Genomic DNA, 17,862 nt, shown 5'->3' with positions numbered 1-17,862 from the left:
TGATCAAGATCCTTATCAAAGAGGTCATGTTCTGCCCTCTTATTAAGACTGCTGTGCTTAAGCTGGGTGCTTTCTGCAGGCTGAGCCTCCAGCAATTGGAGAGCAAATGCATTCCCAGCTTGTTGATGGGGGAGATGAGAGATCCTACCCACTTGGGCAGGATCCTGCCCGCAGCTCCCAGGAGCGGGACACTGCAGTGGCTGATCTTCCACCGCACGCCTGGGTCTGGCTCTCTCTGCTGCTGTGCCCAACACTGAGGGACTCACTGGTTTGCCTCTGTGTCTTCTCCTTCCTCCTCAGAAGTAGGAAGCACTTGTACTCTGTTAAGCAGGAGCGTTGAGGCTGGGTGTGTGAAGGTTGCGTGCAGGTGGGGCACACTCCTGCTCTTCACTCTGGTACAGAAGTTTTCTGGCTGTCGGCAGTGTTCATGTTGTGCCAAACACCACCGCTCACAGCCCAGGGGGGCACATCACTCCCCACAGTGTATAAAGCAGAGGGAGGGAAGGGCCCCGTGCCTTGTCCCCAGCCTTGCAGTCTGCTGCAAACCACAGCCCATGCAGCCTGGTGCCAGCCCTGCGGTCAGCAGCAGAGGATCTTGAGGAAGGCTTTGCGGAAATCCGTGTTGAAGGTTGTGTAGATGATGGGGTTGAGGGCGCTGTTGACGTAGCCAAGCCAGGTGCTGGCGCTGTAAAGCCCTGGGGACACGTGGCAGGATGGGCAGTGGGTGTTGAGGATGTGAATCAAGAAGAAGGGCAGCCAGCAGACTATGAATGCGCCTGGGTTTGAAGAGAGGGAGAAAACAGTCAATGACTTTAGGGAAAGAACTACTTGGAAAGGGAACTGCACCTGTGCCCTCTACCTCCTTCTATTTCCATGCATGTATCTGCTTTTGGTAAAAGCTGAAAGTGATGTTTATTCCTGATACAGGGGGATTTGGCAAACTCAGGCTCGTTGGGACCAGTTGTGTAAATGGATGGGGTTTCAGAAGTGGCCTGGTGACAGACAAAAGCAAGTGGCCACAACTTAGAGGGAAATACTGCTGCCTTAGTTGATTTAATCACTTATGACAAGGGCTGCATTATTTCCCTGCTACTAGTAAGTTAATGAGAGGAAGCAGTGCATCTGGTGACCGCGGCAGATGACCAGGGTGGACTTCTGTCCAGCTCAATGGGCTGGTTCTTCTTCTGCTCCTTACCTCAGTTTCCCCCTCTGTAATTGGACCTAAGAGCTGCTGCATGTATGGAAACTTAGGATTATTCCAACTTTACATTCATCATCATAATCTTAAAATAAAGGAAAAGGGAAAGCAAAGGTGTTGGCTGTTGCTCCCTCTAGCAGGGTGTGTTGGCCACTGATTTAAAACAAGAGGGTAACAAAATATAGTGAATAAAACACTAACATAATTGGCTCTCAACATTTGAGAGCACAACCCTTCTGCTCTGTGAGACCCAATCTGGAGTTCCGCATCCAGCTCAGTAGCCCTCAGTACAGGAAAGACATGGACCTGTTGGAGAGGGTCCAGAGGAGGCCACCAAGATGGTTGGAATGCCTCTTGTATGAGGACAAGCTGAGAGAATTAGGGTTGTTCAGCTTGGAGAAGGATTCAAGGAGACCTTATTGTGGCCTTTCAATACATAAAAGTGGCCTATAAGAAAGATGGGGACAGACTTTTTAGTAGGGCCTGTTGTGATAGGACAAGGGGTAATGGTATTAAACCAAAGGTGCGGAGATTCAGACTAGGCATGAGGAAGAAATTTTTTACAATGACAGTGGTAAAACACTGGATCAGGTTTTCCACAGAGGTGGGAGATGCCCCATCCCTGGAGACCTTCCAGGCCAGGCTGGACGGGGCTTCGAGCAACCTGATCTAGTTGAAGATGTCCCTGCTCATTGAAAGGAGTTGGACTAGATGGCCTTTGAAGGTCCCTTCCAACCCCAGCTATTCTGTGATTCTACCTTAGATCTCTAAATGTCCCACTGTTTTCTCTCCTGAATTTCTGGAGCAGTTATAGTTGAAGTCTAGGCCTGGCTTGCATTTTTTTAATCTTACTACAGTACTAGGAGATTCCTTGCTCTGGCAAGTTCCAAAGCACCACCCCTCGCACCTCACTACACAGAGTGGCTCTCACTTACCCAGGACAATAGCTAGCATCTGTGTAGCCTTCCTCTCCCGAAGCTGGATCAGCCGGGGCTGCTGGTGTGCTAGCTTCAAAGAGCTCATGGTTCTACCATTGCTGAGCCTCCGTACCTCCAGTCCTGGCTTCATGCTCTTTCTCCTCTCTTCCAGCCTGCTGTGTTGTGCAGTCCCTGGTGCCTTGGTGAGTGTTGCCTCGTGGCAGAAGCTGCGGTACCGCTGTAGGCTGAAGACAGTCAGCAGCTTCCTTTTGGTAGATGTCTCCTGGCCTGAGCATTTGAGTGGGAGACAGGGGGAAGAGGTGCCTTGGCATCTGTTTGGCAAAGCTTTTTTCTCCATGTGTTCCTGCAAAAGAGGATACCACAGAGGAACTGGGAACCGTCCAAACTGTTCATTGGGTCAAAGGATGATGAGGAAAGTTGTGTAAGTCATCCTTAGTTCCACTTGCTTCTTAGTTTTGCACCATATCCTCTGGACTGACCTTGGCTTATCAGAGGGGTAGACCAGCACCTGACAAATCTCTCCCTCCATCCCACCAAGGAGAAGCATGAGAACAAGAAGAGAAACACCCACTCTGCTAACCTTTCACTTGTATCATTTGTGTTGACTCTTCTCCCCACAACAGCCCCACCCTTTTTAAATGTAGCTTCAATGTGAGAAAATGGGTGAAACAAGCAAATATGCATGACCAGGCGATCCCTTTCAAACCATTGTGCTGGTTCCCATGGTTGCAGATATTTAATCTAGAAAGGCCAGTAGAACAAATACTCCATGCACCATGAGCATTGTCATTTCTTAATTCAATCAGATGAAGAGGTTGTGTTTTTATGTTGTTGTTTTTTTGTTGTTGTTTTTTATTTAAACAATCTAGGTTAAAGCCTGTGAAGCCCTGAGAACAAAGCTTCATAGAGCAAAAATCAATAAATGAAGGCATTAAAATCAATAAATGGAGAAATTAGCCAGACTTCTGCATGGCTGAGAAAGCCCTGCTCTGAAGAAATATTGGAATAGGCTGTGCTCCTGTGCTAGTTGCCTGGTTCCAGAGAGCAGAGGTACACAGGGAGTATCCTCTTTCTAGAGGGCTGAAAAGGATTGAACCGGAACTTCTACATCTCAAATATAATGGAGTATGAGTGAGGGATGGGATGAAAACATGCCATGTCCCTTCTTTATGCTCTCTGTTCTGTGCTTTGACCCTTTGAGGAGAAGAAACGATGCATGCACTGTCCTTTTTGACAGCTTCTGTGTTGTTTGTGTAGACCTTACTTTGTGTGCATGGCACAGTTTGGTGCTGGCGCTGTGGCTGCCCTGTCGGGTGAGGGTTCGCTTCTTTTGTCTTTGTCTTAGCACGAGGTAAATCCGGACATAGAGCAGCAGGGTCACCATGAAGGGGAGGTAGAAGGACACCAAAGAGGAGTAGATGACGAAAATAGGATTGGATATGGAACAGACACTGGGATCCCCTGGGGAGGAGAAGAGAGAAAGAGAGAGGAGCGGCTGAGGTGCTTCAGTTTAGTACAGGGATGCTCTGGTGCATTGGCAAAGCAAGTTGAAAGGTGGCCTGGGGGACAAAGGCAGTCCAAGGAGTGTGACTATCTCCTGTCTCTGTTGTTGCAAATTATACTGTGGCCTACATACTCACCTAACCAATGCTTAAAATGGACTCTACCTAGGGTCATCTAGCATGACCCATCACGCCTGCTTTTCTGGCCAACACCTCTGTCCTCTCCTCTCACATCTACTCCCATCCTTTCTCAGAGGATCCTTTTTCCTTTTGTACTTTCTTCTGATTCCTCTGACAGCCTCTGAGCTGTCTAGAGGCAGAAGTGTGACTTCAGCCTCGTCTGTCTAGACCAGGCAGTGGAGGACAGCTGCACTTCCCTCCCCCACCCCCTTCTCACCTCAAGCATGGCACAGAGGATGGATGGGGAGCAGAGAACCTCTGCCTATGGCTCACAGGGCAGAAGGCACGCCTGTCCTTCTGCCTGAAGGGAGAATGGGCTGCCCTAGGTGAGGGCAAGGAGAAAAAACAGCTTGCTTCCAAGGAGCAGGCTAAATTGTTTGCTCTCCTCAAGGAATTAGGTGAGGAGGCAGACAGCCAGTTGGATGGCAAAGAGATTTCTCACAAGCAGAGTTGATGTGCAGTCCGTGCTGTTTAGAAATGTGTCCTGATTCAGATTTAAAACTGTGTGTCTGGACCTGTTGATACTGGCAAGATGCAGCAAGTCTGATGTGTGTGTGTGTGTGTTGGACATGCTGCATGTCTGGAGAATTGTTCTGCATGTGCAGATTGTTTGGGGGGATCTGTAGCCCTGGACACTTTGATGGGAATTGATTTGGCAGAAAAGCAGGCAGATCTGTCCTCAGAGCAATAGCCAGTGTCTGCTTGAGCAAATGGCAAGTTTATAGACAAAAGCACATCTGCTCTCCAGCACTGAAAGTTTTTCTGACCCTTTGTAGTGTGTTTTCCAGTTGCCTAAAATTTCCTGCAACTTGGAAAGTCTGCAGTACCCATGATCTGGCCATACACGGGGCAGTTCCATTTCCAACCCCTTCCTGCATGCTACCATTTGGGACATCACCTACCTGTCGTATTGAAGCCAAAAAGGAGAGGGCACGACACTGCGAAGGCCAGCATCCAGACTATCACGATCATGAGAGAGACCCTCCTGCAGGAACTCTGCCCAGTGCTGTACTGGTACTGAACTGGTTTTACCACTGCAGTGTATCTGCGGACCAAACCAGCTCCAGAAAGAGGAGAGGTAAGAATGGAGGAAGGAAGAGGACCAGGTTTTAAAAGGAGAAATGAAAACCACGTAGGGAACATGATGGTGAATGTGGTGAAGACATGGAAGAGGAAAGGAGAGAAGATCAGATGATGGGATCGGCAATTTGTAGAAATGGTAAGTGGAGCATTGGAGGGAGGAACAGAGGAAATCAGAGTTAGTTGGAAACACTGCAGAGAAATGCTATGCAGAACTACAAGGTCTGAGATATCAGATGAACCTAGAAACCAGGAACCACCCATCCTTCAACCCTCTAAGGTCATATGTTCACTGCTGGGACAGAGCAGTCTCTGGAGCAACCACAGCTTGCTGCACTCTGTGCCTCAGCTGCCCACTCTGGTGTCAGCCCCACTGACAGCCAGAGAATTGCTCAAAGGTGGATGTCCAGGGCCAGTGGCTGCTAGGGTGCCCTAGGGGATGCACCTCAGCAAAGGTAGGATTTGGAAGGCACAGGAGTCTCACCTTTAGGATCACCTGGGGGCTGCTGCTTGCAGACAGAGCCAAAATGAAACAGGGATAAAGATTCCCATGGACAAACACCGAACCAACCCAGTGCTGATTATGCTGATTCGTATGATTACCCTTGAACCTCATATTAGAAAGGTACAGCATGCAGTGTTTTTTCCTTCCCCCACTCCTTCATCCTGACAGCACCACGTGTGCTGAGATCTTGGCTCCCAGCCCTTAGCACTGCTTAAAATAGGCTCAGTTTTAAGATGCTGAAAATCAGGGCAAGGTTGAAGATTATACAGCAATAATTTTCACCCCTCCCTATGTATAGGGCAGGATTTTATTTATTAAAGCTTCACAAGTGAGATCTCCAGAAGGAGAAACCCTCTTTGAGAGTCAGTGGGAATTAGATGACCAGTTCTGACTCCTGCCTTCAAAAAGCATGAGGGTATGGTTGACTACCTACTGGTGATGTTTTATTGCTTGTGCCTCTTTGCCCTTAAGTGCAGACATCTTCTAATACATGATGGACAGAGATATATGGCTTCAACTGTCTGAAGGAAAGAGGCCAGAGGCTTGTGGTCAATGGGGCAGAGTCTAGTTGGAGGCCTGTATCTAGTGGAGTGCCTCAAGGGTCAGTACTGGGACCAGTACTATTCAATATATTCGTCAGTGACTTGGATGAGGGAATAGAGTGCACTGTCAGCAAATTTGCTGATAACATCAAACTGGGAGGAGCGGCTGACACGCCAGAAGGCTGTGCTGCCATCCAGTGAGACCTGGACAGGCTGGAGAGTTGGGAGGGGAAAAAATTAATGAAATATAACAAGGGCAAGTGCAGAGTCTTGTATCTGGGTAGGAACAACCCCAGGTTCCAGTATAGGTTGGGGAATGACCTATTAGAGAGCAGCGTAGGGGAAAGGGACCTGGGGGTCCTGGTGGACAGCACGATGACCATGACCCTGCACTATGTCCTTGTGGCCAGGAAGGCCAATGGCATCCTGGGGTGTATTAGAAGGGGGGTGGTTAGTAGGTCGAGAGAGGTTCTCCTCCCCCTCTACTCTGCCCTGGGGAGACCACATCTGGAATATTGTGTCCAGTTCTGGGCCCCTCAGTTACAGAAGGACAGGGAACTGCTGGAGAGAGTCCAGCGCAGAGCCAAGAAGATGATTATGGGAATGGAGCATCACCCTTATGAGGAAAGGCTGAGGGAGCTGGGGCTCTTTAGCTTGGAGAAGAGGAGACTGAGGGGTGACCTCATTCGTGTTTATAAATATGTAAAGAGTGAGTATCACGAGGATGGAGCCAGGCTCTTCTTGGTGACAACCAATGATAGGACAAGGGGCAACGGATACTAACTGGAACACAGGAGGTTCCACTTAAATTTGAGAAGAAACTTCTTCTCAGTGAGGGTGCCAGAACACTGGAACAGGCTGCCCACGGAGGTTGTGGAGTCTCCTACTCTGGAGACATTCAAAACCCGTCTGGACACATTCCTATGTAACCTCATCTAGGTGTTCCTGCTCCAGCGGGGGAATTGGACTAGATGATCTTCTGAGGTCTCTTCCAATCCCTAACATTCTGTGATTCTGTGATATTATTAATAGCAGTAGAGGTAGTGACAGACTTGCAGGGAGGTTTGTGTTCCTGAAGACACCAATGCTGCCTGTGCAAACCCCACTCCTTGTCCCTGCCACCCTGGGAAAGGGGACTGATGGACCCCCATCTCCAGACTATCCCCCTAGGTGCTGTTGGCTCTCACCTGTCAATGCTGATAGCACAGAGGTTTAAAATGCTGGCTGTGCACATCATTACATCCATGGTGACGAAGATATCACAACAGATGCGGCTGAAAGTCCAGACTCCTCCGGTTACCTGCACCAGCAACCACAAAACTGTCAGCTTTGCTCTGCACCAAGTCCTGATAAGTTATGTATAAGGAGGTGCTCATCCTCCAAGTATCTCAACAGCTAGATGAGTTCCTGTCCACTGTGATGTGCAGAGGGAAACTAAGGCACCTATGTTGTGTGCAAAATGACATAGTGGTAGGTCATGGAGAAGGACATGCACCTTGATTTCAGTGTTTTAGTTGCTCTTACAGAGGGAGGCAAGGAGAAGAAAGAGATGGCAACTGTCCCTTCCCTTAAGGCTTAGTATGAGAAATTGATTTAAATTTGATATTACCATATATAACCTCTGATTAAGGATTATCTGAAAAAATCTAAGGGCTGAAAGTGTTTCTCAGCTTAGCTGCTGGAATTCTCTTGCAGGCAGTGAGCTGCAAAAATGCTGAAAATTTTATGCATTTATGTATGAAACAGAGACCTGACACCCAAGGCTTTTCTAAAACCTTATTTGGATTCTTATCTCAGTTACAGATTTTGATTATTAGATCTGAGAACTCACAAGCTTTTTGGATAAAGGGTTTTGGGTTGCTACCATGCCGAGCTTTTGTTCACATGGTTTTGAATTTTCAATCTGAAGTGTGTAATCATGAAAGCTTAGCGGTGGCCAGTCTTTGTGATGGAGAAGTGCATTTTTTGGTCCAGCTGTCAAGTTCTTGAGAATGACCTTTTTGGTTGACAACAATAAGCTCCAAGTACTGTGTGGCAGTGGTCTCCTCGGGGCTGGGATGACAGTCTGCCTCAGCACCTGCTCCTTGCAGGAGAAGAACAAGGAGGTAGCCTGCTTGCCAACCGATGAGCCCATTGGATGAGTAGAGCAAACAAATCTAATGAATCTAATGCTGTGCTGGTTGGAGAAGAGGGGTAGGACAGAAAGGAGGAGGAAGGCCCTTGCTTGGAGAGAGCCTGGATTTTAGCCTTCAACCCAATCAATCCTGCTGGTTCAGTTGGATCCTGCAAAGCTATCAGGAACTGGCACTATTTCCTGATCTCTCTGCTTACATTTAGACCACATCTGGAGTATTGCGTCTTGTCTTGGGGCCCCAGTACAGGAAAAACCTTGGTAAATGGGAGTGAGTCCAGCAGAGGCCTATCAAGACAGTCCCTGGCGGCTGGAGCAACTAAGGAAACAGAGCTTGTTCAGCCTGGAGGAGAGGTGGCTTTGGGAGGGGGCTCACAGCAGCCCTCTAGTGCCTAGTGGGGTGTTATTATTAATAAGACAGTTGGAGACAGGTTACTAACAAGATGGAGCCAGGTTTTTTGCAACAGTGCATGGTGGGAGGACAACAATCAACAGGCATAAGTTGAAAGAAGAAAGGTGCAAACTGGTTACGAAGGTAAACTTTCTGACCATGATGACAGGGAGGCAGCAGGGACAGTTGCTTGGTGAGTCTGTGCAAGCTCCATCCTTGAAGGTTTTCAAGATCTTCTCAAAAGTAACCACCCCAGAACAGGTTGGAGAGGGTGCCACAAGCAAGCTTGGCTTCAAAGGCAGTGGGTCAACCCTGCAGCACATGTTGGTGCCTGGGAAGGACGTGGCTCCCAGTAGAGAGAAACACTTGTATAAATACAGAATTCACTCTGTGTGAGTTGTTTTCAGAACTGTTTAAGAAACAACACTGCAAAATGTAAATGCTTTTGATTGTGTCAGCATTTCTGCAAATGGGCACAGAAACTCGCTGAGGTGAGCTGTGTCTTTAGGGCATTCTCTGCTGGACCCAGCTGCTACGTGTCAGAAGTCAGGTACTGAACAAAGCAGTCTGCCATTAGACCCCCCCAACTCTGAATGAATGCAGGGGAGAGAAATTGGAATTGGCTTGCAAAATGCAGTAGGGAACTGTGCTTTCATCTTCTCTAATATATGTGGGGATCCCTGGCTTTCTTTTTAAAATATCAAGCAAAGGAAAAAACAAACAGAAAAATAAACAAAACCCCTTAGAGCTTTTCTGCACAATTAGGTGGGCTACAAGATGTGCAAACGGAAGGTTGCCCTTCTGAAATTAGAGACCTTAATATGTAGGTTCAGTTTTCAAAGACACCCCACACTGTTTCTGCTTTAGTTGCAGATTTTGAGATCTACTTGACCACCTCAAAATATTAGAAAAAAATACATGCTGGAAGCCTTTGAAGTGGGACTCAGGAAGGGGGTGTTACTGTAGTCTGAGACAAAATGCAATGCAGCGACTGTGTGATTCATGCAGTAAGAAGAATATTTCTCCAGGAGCTAGTGCCAGGTGTTCACATGAAAGCCAGCTGCCACTAGCCTGGCAGATGTGCAAGCACTTAACTGAGGGAGTTTCCAAGGTCCTGTGCACATTAAAATGCTAAACCCAACAATTCGAACCATTAAAACTGAAGAAGGTGGTGGTGGGAATGTCTCTGAAGTGAACCCTCTCAGGATGACACATTCAGATCACACCATACTAAGCTGTAGCTTGTGTTAAGCTTGTATTAAGAGGATGCTTGATAGATCAAAACATTAGGGCTTAAAACTCATCCTCAGTTCCACAAACCACAACTTCTAAAATGGGAAGCAGCTCTGCTGAAGTCAGTAAAGTCATTAATATTTTCCTGTGGGGTATGCAAACCCAGAATTTATTCCAGAATTTAACAATGAAGAAAAGCCTTTATATTATAGACCTCATTCACAATTTTTAAAATTCTATTTCTGCTCTTCCTTTTATTGTTCTGTTCTGCTCTGCTCAGTCTTTGCTACAGCAGCTAGAACATGCTAGTGTGCATTTCTGGTTTCCATGTGCTGGCAGGGTACCTGTTCTTTATCCATCTGGTGCCTTTTGTCCAGGAATCTCAAAGCACATCAAAGTATTAACTGAATGAATCCTCACAACTGCCTGGGTGAGGTGGATGGTCAAATATTATTCTCTTACAGCTGATGAGAGCAAACCACAAAGAGATGAGTTGATAAAATCTCTCATTACCACTCAGTGCCTGTGCGGCAGAAGTGGGAATAGAGTCCAGGATGAAATCCTGGCTCTGTCAAAAACAGTCTAAAGCTCCCAATAGACTATTCAGGTCAGGTTCTCACCCTATCTTGCTTGATGACCAGTCTGCTTTATCCACAAAATTGCGTTATTATTATTTTTAACTTTCCAACCCTATAGGAAGTCTTACAGTAAAAAAACAAAACAAAACAAAACAAAAACTAAACAAACGCCAATGAACCAAACAAAAAAACACACCAAAAACCATTGTGCATTCATAAACTTATGCAAAACCATCGCTCCCCTGAATGCCTAAAAATAAACAAAAGAATCTCTGTAAATCAGATATGTATGATGATGTTGTATTGAGGAGTAACGGATGAGAAAGTATGAACACAATGTTGCATCAGAGATGTAATTAGCGGTACATCTAAGCATGTTCACTCAAGATTTTTGCATTTAAGAGAGCATTCTTCTTGGGGTGCTGTTAGTTCTCTGCAGCTGTGAAATGGCTGCTTATGTTTTTGCACAGTGGGAGTAACTAAGAGCATGCGGTTGGTCAGGCCTGCTGACAAGTAGTCAACTGCTGGACTGCAGTGACTCTGTTGTCCTTCCTTTGACAGTGGTCTGGCAAGCTCCCTGAGCTCCAAGAGGAGTTGTAGGTCTCACTGCTCCAGTGTGGGCACCACAAGAAGATGAGACAGCATTACTCTCACGTTTTGAACTGAACTGCAGACTGGACCTCAGTTATGATCATCTTCTGAAGCTTTTTTCCCTTTGGAGGTAGAACTGGATGCTGTGAGAAGACTCAGAAGGATGCTCCAGGCCATGCTGCTACATGTTCTACTCCATTTGTACAATGAGTATAAGGCATGATGGTATTTATTACCATCAGACTCCAGTGGGCAGGATAACTCAATGCCACTGTCTTAGAAACCTTGGTGGCCTTCAGTAGATGCAGCAGCCACAGCATCAGAGATCAGTAAAGAACTGGGGTAGTAGTGCTGGTAAATTAGACCCACCAGTCGACCCCAGAAAATTGCTAGATGCAGTGCTGAAGAGCATTTTGTGACAGAATCTTCATTAGGTGGAGATGAGGATTTTTTAATAAAATGTTCCTATTTTTTCTCTGTCATAGCTTTCCAAAAAGACTTCTCAGAAAGAGACAGTTCTGGTCTGCATAACTGATAAAATGATAAATTTCATGGAGAAGGACCAGGCCACAGATAGCTCTAAAAACTGAGTGGAAAGTACAAAGTTCACAACTGGCATTTAAATCTGAGGTATTCGTCCACCTTTATCTTCTCCATAAATAATGGCCAGGTCTCAGATGTCTGGTTTGGCAAACGTTCAGTAGATCAATAGTTATTGTACATGTTTTTTGGGGACTGAGTGATTTCTTGGCGATTTTGAGACCCATGGTGTACTGAAGCATGATGCCATTTTCACTTCATTGGTAGCATCGCTGATCCATAAACAGCAGCAAACATCTAAATGACTTTGGGGCTGTTTGGACTGTTCTTAAAACTTAGTCTTGCTGGAGTCCTACAGCCTAGTTCTCCAGGAGATACTGCACAATGCTGGGAGTGGTAGACTGCACTTGGGATGTGTGTGGGTTCTTCTCCCTGTTGTTTGTGTGACTGTTGTATTAGCTGCTTGGATTATCCAAGCTCCATAGATGGAAATTAATCTTGAATGGGTCTATAAACACTGCTATGGAACAGACCTAGGGTCGTGCTCACAAATCGTGACCACAACACTGCATGGGGGCAGAGGCTGCTTCACAGACGTGCCTCAGTCCCAGCCTGTCCACGGCAAGAGTGAGTGGTCTTTTCTAATGCAAAGCATATTGTGATGTCCTTAAAGACTGGAATATGCTTGAGGTGATGGACTGTTTCAGTCTGAAATAAAATTTGACTTTTAATAATATTTTTAGTTGCAATCAAATCACAGAGTCTAATTCTGTTCTGCTGGGTTGACTTCCCCCTACACACACTTATTCCTTGCTTTTTAATCATTCAGTGTAACACAACTGAGCTGTACACATCCTGCAGGTCAGCTCCAGGACTGCTCCACACAGATTAGTCTAAATGTTTCTACTGACTTCATGAGGAACATGATGACATGTGTGGTATCATGGTGCTCTCTTTGTTCTTTCACTCCACAGCAACGCTATATATAAATAATTAACCATCGATGTCCTTATTAATAATGCTTATACACAGAGCAAACCCTTCATTTATTTTAATTGTAGCCTTGCTGAGACTGCGGAGGGTGGCTTGGATTAGCACAATGGAATTGCCTAGGCTGGGTGCCAAAGCTTAGAGCCGTGTTGCCTATCCAACACACTCTGGTGGCAGAGGAGGGCTGCAGGCCACTACTACTTGATCAAATCTCCTTGGACCCGCACAGTAGGTTTGGCATTTGCTGGTGCTGTCCTGTCTTGTCCTACTTTCTGCTCCTACAGTACACAATCCGTATGCAAAAGTCAAAATCTCTCTCTGCTTCTGCTTTGTTTTTGCGGGAGAGAGGTCAGCCAAAGGTGGGCAGCTGCCAACCGAATATTTACCCTACCCTTCAGCCTGATCCCAGCTTGCCCCTTACAGAAAGAGCATGAGGCTTCAGTGAGATCATGGCTCAGAGGCTTATTCTGTCTGTGTTAGCATGCGAACAGGGTACCAGGGCTCAGCTGAAAGCTTACGGCTGATAGATGTTCACGCTAATTTTTCTAGACCTATCAATTTTTGTGAATTAGTGTAAAAATGCTGAAGAGAACAGACAAAAATGTCAACTGTAGCATACCTTCATGTACTTACTTTAGTAAAAATATTTGCCCCAGGACTGGCTTCAGTAAATCAGGATTTTGCTATGGTGTGGGGGAATTTGGTTTTCATCTTTGCTGCCCTATACCTAATGGTATTGTCCATACTGTGCATGGTCATTCCAGTATATTTTTACATTGTCCAATGTGCAAAGATAAGGGAAATGGAGAATAAGAGCCCAAGGGCTTGCTGAGTCCTTTGAAGTTATTTTGAAAATGTTCACATGACTTAAAAAGATTTTGGAGCATCTTCTTCAGCTTTATCTCTTTGTCAGCATGCTTGAGGAATGTTGCTTTGAGCTGACCCAACATCACGGATGTTGAGGCTCTTAAACTCCACGAGAGAAGAGGATTTGACTGCCCTCACTTGTTTTCTGGCCAGCAGGAGTGGGGATTGATCTGGGATCTAAGACAAATTCCTACAAGATATTTCCACCCTATTGCCTCCCCCCGCCATTCCTGGTTCATCGTGGTGCTCACTGGCACCCTTCTGGGGGATGGAGTCAACTTCAAGGATGCTCAGATGAAAGTAATATTAGCACATCAGAACCAGAATCTACATTACTGGCTGTAGCCCAGCTGCCTTTCAAGCTCAAAGAGGCTGCACTCTGCCAGGAAGAGCAAGGCTCAGGGTACCTGCTGACAGGTGGGACTGTGGTGTGTTTGTCTGGCATGTGTCTAGCCTACGACGGCCACCTGTATGACATTGTGGGCTGCCACCCACCCCATAAGTACTCCAGAAATAGCTGGGAGGTTAAAATGTGAAGGACTTCATCTGTACCAGAGCTGGCCTATCCTGACAGTGTGCACTGATGCTGGTGAACTCTTACTGCATCTAAATTCTGCTAATCTTTCCTAAGACGTACTCACCTCCAGATACACCACCCATGGCATCACCAAAGTAGCCACCAGCAAGTCTGCCACCGCCAGGCTCACCACGAGGTAGTTTGTTGTGGTCTGCAAGGTGCGTTCCCTCAGCACAGCTAAACAGACCAGCACGTTCCCAAAGATGATGGCCAAAATCAAGATGCAGTAGCAGAGGGCGTAGTAGGCATGTGAGTGTGGCAGGTCAGACTCTGTAGTGTTGTCTGCCCCACAGGGAAGGGGGTCGGTGGTGTTGGGATGACTGCTGGTTCTTGTGAAGAGGGCCATGGGGATGCAGCTGCAAAAAGAAAGAGATGACTGAAAATCGGAGCTCTACAATAACTGGAGAGCAGTAACTTTTGTGGATGGTGTATGATTTTCATACTTCCTTCATGAATGCTACTTCAAGCCAATTACAGAGGTGTTCTTTTTCTGCTCAGGTATACCCAGAGCTTTGCCTAAAGTTTTGCTTGGCCTGTTTTGTTTTTCATTGAATATAAACCAAGAAAAGAATCTAAGATTTCACCTCCTGTGTGCATCTGAAAGGTGCATCTTACCAACCAACACAGCTGTATGGAAAGTGGCAATGGTTTTGAGATGCATCAAAGTCACACTACAGTACAAATTGGTTGGGCAAACTCACAGTTTGAAAGACAACAATCTGGAGTGCTGAGGAAGACCCAACACAGTTATGCAAACTGGGGCTTGGCCAGAAGCTTGGACCTAGTATATTTTCTTCTGGGAAGTACCTTCCCCCCTCCCTCAGCAAAAAATATCTTCAATAACTTCACACAGTCAAGTGCTCAGCAGCCTGGCAGAGAGACCACACCTGCATGCTCAAGTAGCCTCTTGAACCCTGGCTGCTTCACAGTAAGCACCACCTACTGAATTTCTCTTTTCCTGCAACATGTAATATGTTTCTGTCCCAGGCCTTATGTCCAAATAATGCTCTGCTTCTGCCCCGCCTGCCTTGCCAAAGCTTGACTGTCGGTGCTGCCCCCATTTCATCCATATTGTGTTCTATGTTTTCCATGCCTGGCCAGAAGATGTGCTTACTGTGTTGAAGAGCAAATCATCATGTCATTCAGGATGAAATAATGGAAAGATGCTTGCAGGGTACTCCGCATTTCTTTTTCTTACAATGGATTTGTGATTGTGCTCAGGAACCTACCCTTTCTTGATTTAGGAGGGGGATGATTTTTTTGAGGAATATGAAGTTTTCTGTCCCAGGGTTGTTCTGTGACATTTAATCACTTGTGTCCTTTTTCTTTTTTTCTCTTTGCTAGTGCTCCCATCGCTGAACTCATCATCAGGGTGACAGGTACAAAAGGCAAGGAAAAATGTTGCAGTGCCTGTGGTATAAATGTTTCTCTTTGTTCCACCTCACTCCTGGAACAGCAGCATCTATGATGCACACACTCCTGGAAGAGTAGCTGTGCAATAGGTATAAATTGCTCCAGCCTCTTGGTGTATACTGATCCTTAAAACTCGTGTCACTTGCCCCTCCTGCTTTGTAGTTGGGACAGGACAAGGGCTGAGTGAGATGGAAACTGAACTTCCCTCTGTCTGGTGAACTCAGAGCCCACAGGACAGGGGTGAAACAATCCCTTATGGCATGTGTTTTGTTTGAAAGTGCCTGTGCTTGTCTCTCCTTCTTGATCTGTCTTCTGCCTGCCCCTGAGAAAGAAGTTAAGCCCTCCACTGGATCGAAGGATTTCTCATATCATGAGCGCTGCTCCTGAGTCGAGGATTGTTTATTCGTAAAGCAGTTCAGCTGCAGCCACCCAAAGACAACTCATTTTGCAATGTCCCTTGCACCGAAACAGCTCCCTCTCTGGGAAATCTCTGTTGTCTGGGGCCATGAAAGGCTAGTTCTGTCGCGTTGGAAAAAAACTACATTAAGCAGCTGCCTAGCTGATAAGCAAAGCCACGACAGGGAATGAAAAAAACATCACGCACAATATAACCAAAAGGCTTAAGACACCACATTACACAGTTTGCCTGCAGGTTTCCTGACCTTTCTCCTGCCCCTTACACCCTAAAGCACTATTTTCCACTGTCATCTGGGGGCCAGTTTTCCCTACCAGGATCCCTCCCAGGTCCCCACCACCGGCCCTGCCAGGTCCCCCAGCCCTGGACTGCCCCACCCTTCCCCCCGGACCTGTTCACTCTGCCCGTGGCCACACTGCTGCCAAACCTGGCAAATACCAGGGTACCGGGATACTGATGTGCCAGGGCACCAGGATACCCACATACGGGAGTGGCGGGACACAGGGGCAGAGGCACACCGGGACACCAGGGTACCGGGATACTCAACACCGGGGGCACCTGGGCAGTGAGCTGCGGCAGGGACAAGGGTCGCTGCCATGGGGACGAGCAGACGGCGGGGAAAGGGAGGGATGCTCCTCCAGTAGGTCTCAGACTCGGAGGGGTCCGGGTGCAGGTCCCGGTACGGATGGCAGGGTCCGGGCGCGGGTTCAGGTGTGGGGACCAGGGTGCAGGGGGCGGTCCGGGATCATAGCACAGGGTCCAGGTGTGGCCGCAGCTTTGGGTCCGGCTCCGGCTGCTGCTCCGCGCCCGCCGCTCCCGCACCCGAGGGCAGCGGCAGCTCAGCGCCTCCCCGCCATGACCCCCCGGTCCGCGGCTGCCGTGCGCCCCGGTGGTGTCGCGGAGGGCGAAAGAGGCTTGGGAAACCCGGGAGTGGGATGCTGCGGGGCAGGGGACCGCCGGCACCGGGTAAGAGGGGAGCGGGAGAGCAGCAATCAGGACTTACCCCCGGCCCGCCGGCCCGCCGGGCCGTCGCACCGCCACTGCCGCCGTCGCCGTCGCCGCCACCGAGTCGCGGTGCCGGTCCCGCCGCCTCCCGGCCCGACCCGCTCCCTCCTGCCGCCCTCCCGGTGCGGAGACGCGGGGCGGAGCCGGTCTGGCCACCTCCTCCCCGCCCGCCCCCGGCCCCTGCCCCACCGGCGGCGTCGGGCCGGGACCCTCGGTGCCCGGGGAGGGGGCAGCTGGGCCGGAGGCTGCTCACGCTTTCCCGTCCTCAAGTGCCCCAGCGGTTGCTCCTCTCCCAAAGGACCTGACAGAGGGGTCTTGGCTAATTTCGGAGCCAGGGGCTGCTGCAAGGTAGTGCTTTGCTGCGGGACTGACTTGCTTCTGCCTGGGAGGCAAAGTATAGAGCTGAGAATCCCAAATCCGGGCTGTGCACCCGTGCTGTGGTGGAGCAGGGGGAGATGTCTTGGCCGGAGCTGCCTGTGCTGGAATGGAAAACCAACAGGCAAAGCACTTTCTGGAGATGCTGTGAGTGTGTGGCTCGGGATAGAAGTTCACACTTAAAGCTTAAAAAGTTCGTAGTTAAAAAATGATCAAAGGAGAGGCGATTTTGAAAGGGAGAGAATTAAAGAAATATTTAAATAAGCTATCTTAAACCTGAGATGAAAGAGTGGCGGGCAGCTCAGGAGAAAGCTGGGAAAGAGGGTGATGTTGGGGAAGTGTCCTCCCCCGGTAGGCGCAGCACACTGCACCTACCATGGCTAAAGCATGACCAAAACTGCTGGCTCTGAGATGTGGTTTCCCTTGGGGTCTGAGACCAGGTCTCCAAGGCCCAGTTCCCCTTCAGACTGTGGTCCCTGTGGGGGCTCTGCAGGGTAGGAACGATCCTGGTGGCCTCACCATCTACTCTGGCACCACAAGTGGTGGCTCATTGACGATTGTCACAGGGGTCCTACAAGCTCGGCTGCAGGGCCAAAGTTTCCCTTTCCAGGTGTGCAAGAGTTGCAGGAACAGCGCTGCAGCCCCAGCAGGGAGGACAGAAAGTGCTCTTCCCCTGTATACACCTGATGGTAAGGGTGTCCACAGTCTATCTTGTAAGTAGGCAAGAAGGGAAACAGATACTGTGGAAATGAGATTTTATTTATTTATTTTTAAGAAATTAGTTACCTTGATAAGCATGCTTTGGGACTCT

At 48.1% G+C, this 17,862-nt stretch overlaps 1 protein-coding gene across 1 annotated transcript; it reads right to left on the bottom strand.

Annotated features, from left to right (window-relative positions):
- Positions 1-579: 579 nt before the first annotated feature.
- Positions 580-14,222, bottom strand: DRD3 (dopamine receptor D3; the record flags this gene model as incomplete). The annotated part of the gene is made up of 6 exons (XM_082076352.1): positions 13,908-14,222; positions 7,133-7,245; positions 4,721-4,863; positions 3,401-3,597; positions 2,134-2,479; positions 580-776 (listed from the first exon to the last, which is right to left on the bottom strand). Exons 1-6 carry the CDS (start codon positions 14,187-14,189, stop codon positions 580-582), a joined length of 1,278 nt encoding a protein of 425 aa, XP_081932478.1. The 5' UTR covers positions 14,190-14,222.
- Between the last annotated feature and the right edge of the window lie 3,640 nt (positions 14,223-17,862).

The sequence above is a fragment of the Streptopelia decaocto genome (assembly GCF_964273445.1).
Source record: "Streptopelia decaocto genome assembly, chromosome: 1".
NCBI classification, from domain to species: Eukaryota; Metazoa; Chordata; class Aves; order Columbiformes; family Columbidae; genus Streptopelia; species Streptopelia decaocto.
The sequence above is the reverse complement of the archived record's forward strand: the minus strand, read 5'-3'. Positions and strand labels throughout refer to the sequence as shown.